General features: G+C 48.9%; 1 protein-coding gene across 2 annotated transcripts; it reads right to left on the bottom strand.

Moving 5' to 3' along the window:
* Window positions 1-398: 398 nt before the first annotated feature.
* Window positions 399-13,220, bottom strand: trak1b (trafficking protein, kinesin binding 1b). Of its 2 annotated transcripts, XM_028991753.1 has the most exons (16): window positions 13,081-13,220; window positions 10,807-11,001; window positions 8,900-8,976; window positions 8,224-8,340; window positions 8,026-8,123; window positions 7,674-7,779; window positions 7,501-7,579; window positions 7,266-7,396; window positions 7,086-7,160; window positions 6,829-6,966; window positions 6,540-6,616; window positions 6,201-6,443; window positions 5,658-5,914; window positions 3,014-3,295; window positions 2,829-2,931; window positions 399-2,734 (listed from the first exon to the last, which is right to left on the bottom strand). In XM_028991753.1, exons 3-16 carry the CDS (start codon window positions 8,948-8,950, stop codon window positions 1,966-1,968), a joined length of 2,526 nt encoding a protein of 841 aa, XP_028847586.1. In that variant the 5' UTR covers window positions 8,951-8,976; window positions 10,807-11,001; window positions 13,081-13,220; the 3' UTR covers window positions 399-1,965. The 2 variants fall into 2 exon arrangements, with proteins under 2 accessions (XP_028847586.1, XP_028847588.1); XM_028991755.1 differs by lacking the exons at window positions 10,807-11,001; window positions 13,081-13,220 and adding an exon at window positions 9,594-9,865.
* Window positions 13,221-13,862: the final 642 nt, after the last annotated feature.

Below are 13,862 nucleotides of genomic sequence, written 5' to 3'. Positions count from 1 at the left end.
TCTTGGAAATATGTCTGTTTTTTTCCTGAATTATGTTCGGAATGCCTGCTTATATCAGCCCTCAGCCCAATTTTATTTGAATTTTCAGCAGAACCCCACTGTCCCAGCGCCGAGGCCAGATGATGTGGGATCATCACGCGCCGCAGCAGATGCAGGGTCAACGTCCTTCACAGACGGGCAGGCGGGACGAGAGCCGGTGAATCACCGACATTTTAATGAGTTTCAGATGAAGAAATTCCGCAGGCGGAGAGGATGACGTCCAGAGATGCACACATGACATCTGCAGGAGGCTCTTCAATCAGTCGGAGACCCACCCTGTGTGTGGCTGTGATGGTCAGTTTCTGTGGGTCAGCAGGTGATATGGACAAGATGGTGGACCATCAAACAGAGTCTGCAGGTAATATTTTAATAATCAATATTTATTAAGAAATGATGTGATCAATTTTCTGAATCCTGGTTCTAGAGAACCACCCTCAGGACCGTTTTTATTCCAAAATCCCACAGCTTTGCTCATAATGTTCAGAAACACCAGAGCCCAGGTTCTTCTGGACGTTCACCAGTCAACATCAGCTCCTTTCGGGTCATTTGCATTCCGTGATGGAGAGATGGAGAACCTCCAGGGGTTAGAACGCGTAACGGCGCTGTGATTAGAGCGCCATCTGGTGGACAGCTGTCAGAAACACACCAGCCTGTACCCACTTTTTATTAAAAATGTCTTATTGCATCACGTACCATGATCTGTACCGCGTTTACCTGAGTCCACATGAACCAGCGACAGACAGGCGTGGATTGGACAGAAATACAGAGGACCTCAGTGAGAACAGGAACACATATTCTCACATTTCCTTCTCTCATGTGATGAGGAACACTGACAATGAAGAGGAATTTTAAAAGTGCATCATGTGTTATTTTTTAATATAAAGCTGCAGTTTTCTCTGTTTTATTACAGAGACGCCTCTCTGAACTACTATCTACCAACTAAACACACACACACACACACACACACACACACAAACAGCACTCCCCGTGGGCCATACTGGACCCACGGCCACATCCCACCATTCTTGAACCAACGTGAATTTAACAGCCAGAATAATATTATTCTACACCGCAGAATAAATGCTCATAACCGAATGAAAGTGACAATATTGTCACAACCGGCTCTGCACCGAACCCCGGGAGGTTTAGAGAACTGAAAGGCTGCAGTTACGCGGTCTGGAGAGATGAAATCTTCGACAAACGTACAAATACTGATAAAGACTCTCCGTCAAAATGCAAGACAGACCGAATCTTTTCTATAATGGGGCGTCCTCTTTTCAAGCCAAATAAATACATATTTAGAATTAATATTTGTTTTCAGACATGGTTGAAAACAACATGATCCAGACCAGAGAAATGCAGAATTTCCAAAATCCCACATTGTTTCACTTCTGAGGTGCTTGACTGTGGAGGATTAATCTCTCTAACACACACACACACACGCACACACACACTCTCTCTCTTTCATACAGACACTCACACATCCAAATATACACTCTCTCTCACACACAGGTCGCCACCACTAGCATCTACACACCAGCATGTCTAACTAGAGACTCTTCATCAGAGGACGGGTCTACATACAAAATAATGCACCGGATACACACACACACACACACACACACACACACTCTCTCTCTCCCTGTCCCTCTCTCTCTAGGGTTAGGTGTGGATGGATAATCAGGGAGGCGTGTTCTACTGAACATTGTCACCATCTTCATAAACGTCACATGACCAGCGACGCAACACACCCTCTGGTGATCATAGCAGTTGAGGGGCCGTGGCCAGGTGGGTCCTCCACAGAGTGGGGAACCCAACACTGACGTTTTGTGTGTGTGTGTGTGTGTGAGTGTGTGTAAATATAAGCTGTTCACTTTGGGAATGTGTATGCATGCGTGAGTGTGTGAGTGTGTGTGTGTGTGTGTGTTACTTCAGGCTGGTCTGTTTAGGCAGTTTAGGGCCCAGCAGCAGCTCCTCTCCCTGAGGACCAGGGCCCTTCATGGCCATACTGGCCCCCACCATAGCCGGGTAGCTGCGGTTCCTCCTCATGCCCTCGTTCAGGGAGAAGGGGGACCCCGGCCTCCTCAGGCCCCCCAGAGGTCCCAGGATGGGACTGGCCCCGGCGACGGGTCCCCTGGTGGGACCGGCCAACCCCAGGCGCTTTAGCTTGTCCACCAGGTTGAGGCTGTAGGCGCTGACATCCGTCTGGCTCTCGCAGTCCCGCGCCGGAGCCCCGCCCGCCGCCGCCACCTCCTTCAGGATGGAGCGTGCCGGTCGTGACGCCAGGAAGTTCTCGTACGCCGGACTCCTGAAGGTGAAGTCCGCCTGCTCGTCCTGCTCCTGGCTGCTGCCGGAGGTCCTGGGGCTCGGCGTGTGGCGCGTAGGAGAGTTGGGCGGGGTGGCAGGGCGCTGGGGGTCTGGCGGGAGCCGGGGGGTCACGGTGGTGCTGAACAGGAGGCCCCCAGCGCCGCCTTGGGCCCAGCTGGGCGGCTGGTAGACGGCCGCGGAGATCCCCCGCTCCTGCAGGAGGCGCACCAGCCCCAGGGACGTGCTGAAGGTCTTGGTGGAGTCGCGCAGGTTGGTGAACGACTGGGACTGGGACAGACTCATCCGCCGAGGGGTGCAGGGCGTGGCAGCGGGCGTCGACCGCCGACTGCTCGACGTCACACAGGAAGAGGTGGGGCCAGGATTCAGACTGATGGGGACGAGCAGAACAGAAACAGGAAGTGTACATTAGCAGTGTGGTGGAAGTGTGTGTGTGTGTGTGTGTGTGTTCGTAATCCACTCACCTGGGTGTGACTCTGGTCAGCTCGTCAGACGGGTGGAGGATGCGGCAGGTTGTGAAGGTGTAGGTGGAGCTTGTGTGTGCCATGCACTTACCGGGGTAATACACTAAACACACACACACACAATAGTGTCACAGAAAAACAAAACTTTTTAACAAAAGTTATATCTGCTTCCCGCTTCCTCTTACCTGAGAACTCTGATGTGGGGGCGTGGCTTGTGGCGAGGCAGGGAGAAGATGATGCCATGGAGAGGGCGTGGCTATGAGCAGGATTGGGCGTGGCCGACGTTGGAAGGTTCTGGAAGTACTGCTCCCCAGGGTCGTCCTCCTCGAACTCGCTGTAGTGACAGACCTCCTCCAGGTCCAGGTGCAGGGGGCGGAACCCCTTTGTGACCACGCCCGGGCGCGCGTCCAGGATCCCACCGAGGTTGGGCTGTGCCAGCTGCTGCCAGTGCTGCAGAGTCGCGGAACCTGAGAGACAGACGGTACTTTAAACTCAGTGAAGAACCGTTACAGAACCCGAAATCTTCTCCAGATCTATACAAGATTTTTTAATCCCAGGTCGGATAAACTGTAAGTTATATTTCATAATTATAGCCAGTTAGTTTAAGGTATAGGTTATAACCTGTTTATGATGCTGATTTTGATGTGTGAGTCTTCATGTGAAATATAATGTACTTCATGTGTGTGGTTCTGAGGGTCCATTTTGAGTTCCCTCAGCAGCAGTGAGGATGCAGGTCAGACCATCATCTAGTTTAGGACACTAGAACACCAGAACCAAACTTGTGATGACAGGATGAAGAATAAACGAGACAAAAAAGATGAAATGTTGAAAAAAAAAATTTTATTGGATGTAAATGAAACATGAAAAGATCACAGTGACAAAATGAATGAAATTAATGAAAATACAGAATAAATGAAGAAAAGAGATGAGATGAAATAAAAAAAACAACAGCAGGGGGCCGCAGAGAAATAAAAAGTTGGTTCAACCTGAACCCCCTGACAGTCACATCTACAGAAGCCACTAAAGACCTTGTCATGTGTTACATGGCAAAAAAAAAACAAATTAGAACCCACCTCTACAACAGAGTCAATAAATGTGTGTGGATGTATTTGCATTTTTGAGTGTGGATGTGTGAGTGCAAGTGTTTTTACGCATGTTTGTGTGTGTGTCTATGTTAATCTGAGCCAGGTTGAAAGCCTGCAAAAAGTGTGTGCATGTGTGTGTTTGTCCATGTACCCGTTTCTATGGTAACACGATTGTGAGCTTGTTAAGTGTGTGTACGTGTGCCCGTTTCTATGGTAACGCGAGTTAGGCCTGTGATTGTGAGCATGTTAAGTGTGTGTGTGTGTGTACCAGGCCCATGATTGTGAGCCCGTGTAGTGTGTGTGTGTGTTTGTGTGTAAGTGTGCCCGTTTCTACGGTAACGCAAGCCAGGCCAGTGGTTGTGAGCCTGTGAAGTGTGTTTGTGTGTGTGTGTGTCAGGCCCATTTCTATGGTAACGCAGACCAGGCCCGTGGTTGTGAGTTTGTGAAGTGTGTGTGTTCGTGTTCTATGGTAACGCAAGCCAGGCCCGTGGTTGTGAGCTTGTGAAGTGTGTGTGTGTGTGTTTGCCCGTTTCTGTGGTAACGCAAGCCAGGCCCGTGGTCATGAGCTTGTGAAGTGTGTGTGAGTGTGTGTTTGCCCGTTTCTATGGTAACGCGAGCCAGGCCCGTGGTTGTGAGCTTGTGAAGTGTGTGTGTGTGTGTGTGTGTGTGTTTGCCCGTTTCTATGGTAACGCGAGCCAGGCCCGTGGTTGTGAGCTTGTGAAGTGTGTGTGTGTGTACCAGGCCCGTGGTCGTGAGCTTGTGAAGTGTGTGTGTGTGTGTGTGTGTGTGTTTGCCCGTTTCTATGGTAACGCAAGCCAGGCCCATGGTTGTGAGCTTGTGAAGTGTGTGTGTGTCAGGCCCATTTCTATGGTAACGCGAGCAAGGCCCTTGGTTGTGAGCATGTGAAGTGAGTGTGCCCGTTTCTGTGGTAACGCGAGCCAGGCCGGTGGTTGTGAGCCTGTGAAGTGTGTGTGTTCGTGTTCTATTGTAACGCGAGCCAGGCCCGTGGTTGTGAGCTTGTGAAGTGTGTGTGTGTTTGCCCGTTTCTATGGTAATGCGAACCAGGCCCGTGGTTGTGAGCTTGTGAAGTGTATGTGTGTCAGGCCCATTCCTATGGTAACGCAAGCCAGGCCCACGGTTGTGAGCTTGTGAAGTGTGTGTGTGTCAGGCCCGTTTCTATGGTAATGCGAGCCAGGCCCGTGGTTGTGATCCTGTGAAGTGTGTGTGTGCCAGGCACATGGTTGTGAGGTTGTGGAGTGTGTGTGAGTGTGTGTTTGCCCGTTTCTATGGTAACGCGAGCCAGGCCCGTGGTTGTGAGCTTGTGAAGTGTGTGTGTGTGTTTGCCCGTTTCTATGCTAATGCAAACCAGGCCCGTGGTTGTGAGCTTGTGAAGTGTGTGTGTGTGTCAGGCCCATTCCTATGGTAACGCAAGCCAGGCCCATGGTTGTGAGCTTGTGAAGTGTGTGTGTGCCAGGCACATGGTTGTGAGCTTGTGGAGTGTGTGTGAGTGTGTGTTTGCCCGTTTCTATGGTAACGCGAGCCAGGCCCGTGGTTGTGAGCCTGTGAAGTTTGTGTGTTTTCGGTGATGCATCACGGACCAGAGTGAGTTGAAGAACATGAGAGAGGGGGGGCGCTGGTGTGTGCGGTGACATCTCCTGGAGGGTCTCTGCTGGGGTCGGAGGTCACAGCTGCGGGGAGGGGCGGGGGTTGGGAGCTTTAGGGGTGTGGCTGCGGCGGGGATCACCTTCCAGCGGCTTGACGATCTGCAGCTTGTCTGGCAGGTACGGGCGACCGGCCCACATCTGGTGACAACCAAGGGACATGATGCTGTCGCTGTGCACGAGGCCGTCAGCGTAGTGGGGGCCATCCCGGTCCCGCCGCCGCTCGTGCTCCTCCTCGAAGAAGCGGCGCTCGCTCAGGCAGTTCTGGCGGCGGAGCGACAGGCGGCGCAGGGCCAGCTTCAGCTCCTCAGAGCTGGAACGCTTCTCAGCAGCGGCTCCACTGAAGAAAGACAAAAACCATCAGACCTTCAGCAGCTGGGCGGGGCTTAAACTAAGGAAGGGTTGTGGGTTCAAATTTTGAACCGCCAAGGTGCCGTCCACACACGCTGCACCCCGGGCGCCTGTCATGGCTGCCGACTGCTCACCAGGGGTGATGGTTAAATGCAGAGGACACGCTTCACCGTGTCACCGTGTGCTGTGCTGCAGTGTTTCATAATGACACTCAATGTGCCTTTTTTTGAAGCATGTGACCAAATTGTGAGTTTACTTTCGGAAGCCCCACCCACCTGGCCTGTGCAGACTCCGCCTCCTGCAGGATGCTCTGTGCACGGTTGTCCAGGGAAACCCCAGTCATGTCGGAGTCACGGAGGCAGGACTGGGCGGTGGTCAGGCCACCGGAGAGGGTGGAGCTGGGAGATGACAGCGTCTGATTGGATCCTGGGATGTTAGTGGCGGGCGGGGCCAGCGAGCGCTGTCGCACTGTCTGATTAATGTTCTTCACCGTCTCAAACACTCGCTTCTGATGGAACCTGCGGAGAGAAAGGGGCGGAGTCCGTGAGTGTATAAGTGTACGTTTGTGTATGCGAGCGTGTTTGTGAGTGTGTGTATGTGTGTGTGCAACGTACTTCTGCTCCTCGCAGTCGGGATCACTGAGGCTCATTTCCTTCCGCATGGTGCCTTCAATCTCAGCAGCCAGAGAATCCTTTTAAAGACATACACACACACACACACACCGTCACACGCACACACACTTGTTGCCAGATCAACAGGCTAGAAAATTAAGAAATAAAAGTGGGCCGGACGCTCTCAGAGTGGCCTGTCCGTACAATCTGTATAATTGCTAGAAGATCTGTGACCTTCTACAAATGAGATGCCTCCTCTTCTGTCTGTGTGTGTGTGTGTGTGTGTGTGTACCATAGGGAACAGGCCCAGCGGGTGGTATCGCCGCTGGGTTCCTGAACACACACTCCGGTTCCTCAGGTTCTTCAGCTCCTCCTGGGCCTCATGCAGCATCTCAATACACTCCACATACTTCTGCTCCAGCTCCTGCAGCTGTGTGTGTGTGTGTGTGTGTAGAAGGGGGAAGGAAGAAAGTGTTGTTAATAACAAAACACATGAATACTCAGAACTGTTAAAAGCTTTGTGTGTGTGTGTGTGTGTGTGTGTCCTACCTCAGCAGTCAGCTGTCTCTGAGCATCTTTCGCTGCTGCCAGGTGTTGTGACAGCTCTTCATTCTCCACGGCGTACTGTTAACACACGTCATGCAGATGTTTCAGAGTCCCAACAGGTGGAAACGTGCACACACACACACACACACGCACACAAATATAGTGTTATGTTGTGTGTCTCACTGTCTTGGTTTTCTTCTGCAGGTCCACTATCTGTGACAGCAGGTATGTGATTTCTTCCTGCTGCCGGGAGGCGTCCTCGGTCTTCTTTGCCAGTTCTTCAGCGATGCATGAAATCTGGAGACTGGACTGTCCTACACACACACACACACACACACACACACACACATTGTTTCTGCACTGTTGCGTGAACCTTTTTGAAACCCTGCATTTGTTCTGCTCGATCCTTTTAACTTACTCAGTTCCTTCACACAGTCATGAACCAGCTGCTGCTCTTTCTCCTCATAACTTTCAGTCTCTGACCTCAAGTGAGATGCCTACACACACACACACACACACATACACACATACAATCACTGATACAATTATACAATCTGTTTCATACGTTATTACATGTATTTTGTGTGTAACCTCTGTTTTGAGTGAGAGATTTTCCTCTTCCAGGTCTTGGAGTTTCCTCTGCATCATGTCAAGGGCAGAGCCACTGGGGGCAGACAGCCCTGCCATGCCACGCCCACTAAAGGAGGCAAAGCACAGGGTCACCATCACATGGTCTTTAATGAAGTCTATCATGCTAGACATCCTTAAATCAGTAAAAATATCTCGTTATAATTATTTCAATTTGTTTATGCAGACAAGTAGTCTAGTTTTTAAAAAGTCTGCAAGAACAACTGGAGGAGGGCAACACCAGCACAGATTCTAGAAGGTTATTTTTATTTATTTTGCAGTGAACGAATGAACAAGGTGAAGAGCAGCAGCTTACGCCGGCGACCCGCCTTCATCCTCACTCTCATCAGCCACGTTGGTGTAGAACTGCAGTAACTCATCTTTCAGGTTCAACTCATGATGGAGCTGCGCCACCTGGGCGGAGGGAGAGTGGGCGGGGCTTCATTCTCAACGCACACACACACAGCACGGCACGACTCTGAAACGCTGAGTAACATGTACAGTATCGAAGCACCTCCTCTCTGATGAGGTCCGCCTGCTCCTCCAGGTATTGGTTCTGTTCGGTCAGAACCCGGTTCTTCTTCAGCAGCGACTGTCCGATCCGTGCAGCCAACTCCAGGTCCCGCTCTTTCTGCAGGACAGAACACACACACTGTGACTGTGAGGGATTTATGGGATATTGTAGGTAGTCTGAGGTGGAATAAGTAGGTATGGTAGTTAGGTAGGTAGTTAAGGTCAGTATGTATGTAGTTAAGGTCAACATTTAGGTAGCTAAGGTAGGTTAGTAGGTAGGTAAGGTTAACAGGGAGGTACTTAAGGTAGTTAAGTAGGTAATTAAGGTCAATAAGAATGTAGGTAAGATAAGTAGGTAGTTAAGGTCAGTATTTTGGTAGGTAAGGTAGGTTGGTATGTAGTTAAGGCCGGTATTTAGGTACTTACGGTAGGTAGTTATGGTTGGTAAGTTTGGTAGGTACATAGTTGAGTTAGGAAAGTAGTTAATTAATGTCAGTATTTAGGTACTTAAGGTAGGTAGTTATGATTGGTAAGTTTGGTAGGTAAATAGTGCAGTTAGGTAAGTAGGTAGTTAAGGTCAGTTGGTAGGCTGGTCTTTAGTGAAGGTAATGATTTAAGTGTTCCCGTCAACGTTTCTCAGCTTCAGACCAGGACCGGGAAGTGTGTGTGTGTCTCACCTCCTCCAGTAGGCGTGTGACAGCGTCAATGTCATTGTAGGTCTTGGTCATCTGGCCGACTCTGTCAGCACAAAGCACTATGGGTAAAAAAGGAGGGTTAGAGATGGTCAGGATGTGTCACAGATACAACACACCCACACATTGAATCTCTCTATCTTTAGTCAGTGGAGGGGCATCGTCACCATGACGACCGGCACTCAGCATCAGCAGCAGCAGCACCAGTCCAATGGAAACTCTTCATGCCCGACTGCCCCGACAACTGTTCCCATAGCAGCATAGCCCACGGCAACCACTTCCGTTATTATTACTCAGAATCAGACATGCAGTGATCACAATAGTTACATCACACATGCGCGCACACACACACACACACACACAGACATACAGACAGACCGAGACATATTCCTGCACTAGTCAACTTCCCAAACATCTAAAACTACTCTCACCCAGCATGGAGTACACGTGGAGTATACACACCTCTAACCATAGTCGTAAACTAACCTGAGGAACCTCAAATACACACCAATACACACATACACACAGACCTGCTGTATACACACCTCTAACCTGAGGCACCTCAAATACACACACACACACATACACATGTGGAGTATATACACACCTCTAGCCTGAGGAACCTCAAATGCACACACACACACACACACACACACACACACACACACCATCAGTTTACCGTGAGAACCCTCTTCACTGATCCAGTCCAACTCAAAGTAACCTGTGCCAAACACGCGCCGCATCCTCAGCCTGTTACCACGGAAACAGATACAGCGGGACCACACGAGACACTCGCACAAACAGAAAGACTGAAACTCTACTGTAGACGAGAGAGAGAAGAAGAGAAGGGGGGTCAGACAGGGAGGCAGGGCGGGGCCACGTGGAAGGGAACCAATCAGGCGCTGAGCTCTGCTGTCACATGCACACACTTCCTGTTCGACAAGCTCCTCCTCCTGCGTGAGAAGAGTGCAATTGCACAGCCACTAATTGCTCCACCACACACACACAGACAATTTTAATCCATCCCTGTGTCATTTTATGTCACCATAAATGGAGTGGAATTACTGTTGGCCTCATCAATACATTACATTACACACACACATGTGCACACACACACACACACACACACACATTTAACACAACCACATGTATTGATGGGGTCAATAGTCAATCTCACACCATGTCTATTTAAACCTTGATGACGCAGAACACCACGGAAAGATGGAATAAAACTGTACACGTCCATAAATTACAACTAGTCGCTCAATGTCACTTACAGAAACAGTCAAAAGTTTACTGTGGCATACAGCGTCCTGCATCACCACACTACGTGTTCATCTGGGAGAACATGTTCATCTTCATTCACCTCTTCCTAATAAGCACTCGGACAGTTTTCATGGATCTTGAATTAATCCGGAGAAGAACGGAGAGCTTTAGCGCTTCAGAATTCTGGAGATCCCCCACCACCAACATCCCCACATCTGCACCAAGCACACCATTTATTGATGCAATACTACATAATATAATTCTGTTCATGAGTGGCTCCACCCCTGACTCACCTATAGCACAAGAGCACAAAAACCAGCAGATCCTGGACCTGGGGAGCTGTGCATTGGAGAACCGTTGATATTTATGAAGGTTGCTCACCATGAGAAAAACAGCACTAATCAGAAATCATCCAAACAGAAATACATGGACAGCAGCACACGACTGAGCCTTCAGGTCTTCACAGACGTGTGAGAAGGAGTCAAACCCCTGGACTACAACGCAGCTTCAGCGCTATGAATAAAATCTGAGACATGAAGGAAGTAGAACCGGGACGTGATCTCCGAGAATACTAAGAATAGGCTGTATTCCACCAGGAAGCGAGTTTCCATCAGGGCGCGACTCACAGAAGTAGCTGAGCGTCTCCTCGATCTGCTCGGCGGTCAGGTCCAGGTGTGCGTCGTGGGTGACGAGGGGCGTGTGGATCCAGTCGTCATGGTCGTATCCGTACACGGTGTCGGCGCGCAGCTGGTAGAGCGGCAGCTGGTCCTCCAGCAGGCTGATGATCTCCACTTCATCCAGATCCGTGCTGTTACACACATCTAACGCACACATACACGCCGTTACACACGCCCAACACACATATACACACAAATAAACACGTTACCCACGCATACACACCGTTACACACACATACACACCATTCACATGTCTAATACACACGATACACACGCCTTACACACGTACACACCTTACACACGCATACACACTATTACACCCCATTACACACATACACACCGTTACACACGCCCAACACACATATACACACAAATAAACATGTTACCCACGCATACACACTGTTACACACACCTAACACACATATACACACAAATAAACACGTTACCCACGCATACACACCATTACACATGTCTTAACATACACATACACACAAATACACACCGTTACACACACATACACACCATTCACATGTCTAATACACACGATACACATGCCTTACACACGTACACACCTTACACACGCATACACACTATTACACCCCATTACACACATACACACCGTTACACATGTCTTAACACACAAATACACACGTTATACACGCATACACACCGTTACATACACATACACACATTACACACGCATACACACAGTTACACACCATTACACAAGTCTTAACATACACACAAATACACACCGTTACACATGTCTATTACACACATACACACATATACACACTGTTACACACATCAAAAACAAACATACAGGGACAGTCCCCATCTGGAGACACTCAGGGTTAAGTGACTTGCTCAGGGACACAATGGTAGTAAGTGAGGTTTGAACCTGGGTCTTCTGGTTCACAGGCGAGTGTCTAACCCACTAGGCTACTACCACCCCTACACACCGTTACACATGTCTAACATACACATACACACAAATACACACTTCTAATACACACCATTACACGCACCTAACACATGCATACACACAAATTCACACCATTACACACAACTAACAAACACAGACTTATACACATGTCTAACACTGTTACACACATCTAACTCACATATACACACTGTTACACACACATTTACAATACTATCAGAATTTATGGAGAAAGGAGCTAAGGAACAGGACCTTGTAGCACCTTGTAACATCACGTTAATTTACAGTATCTCACGAAAGAAAGAACCCCTCCGATTTTTGTAAATATTTGAATATGTCTTTACACTGAATACTGCAAATTATTGTCCCCTCAGAATAACTAAACACACAGATATTAATGTCAAAACCACTGGAAACAAAAGTGAGTACACGCCTCAGAAAAAAATATGAGACCAAAATCAACTTATTTGATTCAGATGGTGTGAAGTGTAAGACACACAACAGACGACCACAAAGTCCAAGGTTCAAACCCCACTTACTACCATTGTGTCCCTGAGCAAGACTGTCCGCTGTCTTGATAACATCCCCAAACATGTCTCAGTGACAACCATGACAACCACCATCTTGCTTAAGAAACTGGGGGTGAAGGTGCTGGACTGAACAAGCATGTCTCCAGACATCAACCATACTGGGCATCTATGGGTCGTCCTAAAATGGAAGGTGGAGGGGCGCACGGCCTCTAACATCCACTGGCTCCGTCACGTCGTCATGGAGACATGGAGGAGGATTCCAGTGGTGATAGTATTTTTTTTTATACTTTATTAATCCCATCACCCTTGGTGAGCAGTGGGCAGCCATGACAGGCGCCCGGAGAGCAGTGTGTGGGGCACCTCAGTGGCACCTTGGCGGATCGGGATTCGAACCGGCAATCTTCTGATTACGGGCCGCTGCCTTAACCGCTAGGCCACCACTGCCCCAAATAATAAAATAATTTACTCAGGGGTGTACTTACTTTTGATGTCAGTGCTTTAGACATTAATGTCTGTGTGCGTATGAATTTTGAGGGGACAGTAAATATACAGAAATGTATTAAAGTTGGACACTGACTGCTTTACATCGTACCAAAGTCTCATATCTTCAGTGTAAAGATATAATGAAATATTTACAAAAATGTGATGGGTGGACTTGTGAGATGCTGAACCTGAAGTTCTGGAGGGTCTACAGTTTGAGTGAAGTTTGTAAGAAGGCGTGCACACACACACACAAACACACACACACACCAGTGATGGTCTCAGCGTCCCTGTAGCCGAGTTCCGGCCCGGGCTGCGGTTCCGTGGCCTCGCTCACATACTGTTCTTCTGTGATGGAGCAGGGCTGTGCTGCTTCTACTGGAGACGTTCTATGCTGAGAGCCACAGGAGTCCAGCTTGCCAACGTCTCACAACCACACAGGAACCTGAACCTGGGAACCAGACACACAAACATAAAAACATAAAAAATTAAACATTCTTTCAATAAAGGATGAAAAATGTTCATTTATAGCATTTAGCTAATTGGTAGTTGCCTAGTATGTAACATGCTCGCCTATAAACCTGAAGACCATAAAGTCCCAGGTTCAAACCCCACTACTTTGTATGTGTCCTTGAGCAAGACACTTAACCCTCCAGGGGGACTGTCCCTGTACCTACTAACTGTAAGGTGCTCTGGATAAGGGCATCTGTTAAATAAAGGATCCATCCAGCATCTTCCTGATTTATTTTGCGGGTCAGATTTATAACGTTGATGGTAACGTCCAGGTCCATGTGAGCCAGGACATCAGAAAGTCCATGATGTTGACGGGGATCTACAGATTCTCCTCATCACTAAAATACAATTCACACAGAAAAGGACCAAGAAGCCTTCATGACAGGAGCAGATGCACCATCACACCAGGGTCAGCAGGAGGACCTGCAGCATATAAAGGACGTCCATCCACTGTGGTTCACCCCAACACACACGCACGCACCATAGACCTCACTCATGTTCAGTTGTTTGTGTGTCCGCTCTCGTCACGTGGTCTCAGG

The sequence above is a fragment of the Denticeps clupeoides genome, chromosome 9, assembly GCF_900700375.1.
Source record: "Denticeps clupeoides chromosome 9, fDenClu1.1, whole genome shotgun sequence".
NCBI lineage: Eukaryota > Metazoa > Chordata > Actinopteri > Clupeiformes > Denticipitidae > Denticeps > Denticeps clupeoides.
The sequence above is the reverse complement of the archived record's forward strand: the minus strand, read 5'-3'. Positions and strand labels throughout refer to the sequence as shown.

Coding starts and splice junctions, on each gene's coding strand:
- trak1b (XM_028991755.1), bottom strand. CDS start 9,657: ATGCGGCGCGTGTTTGGCACAGGTTACTTTGAGTTGGACTGGATCAGT. Junction 8,124..8,223: donor CGGACCTCATCAGAGAGGAG/GTGCTTCGATAC, acceptor CCCTCCGCCCAG/GTGGCGCAGCTCCATCATGA. Junction 2,932..3,013: donor CCCCACATCAGAGTTCTCAG/GTAAGAGGAAGC, acceptor GTGTGTGTTTAG/TGTATTACCCCGGTAAGTGC.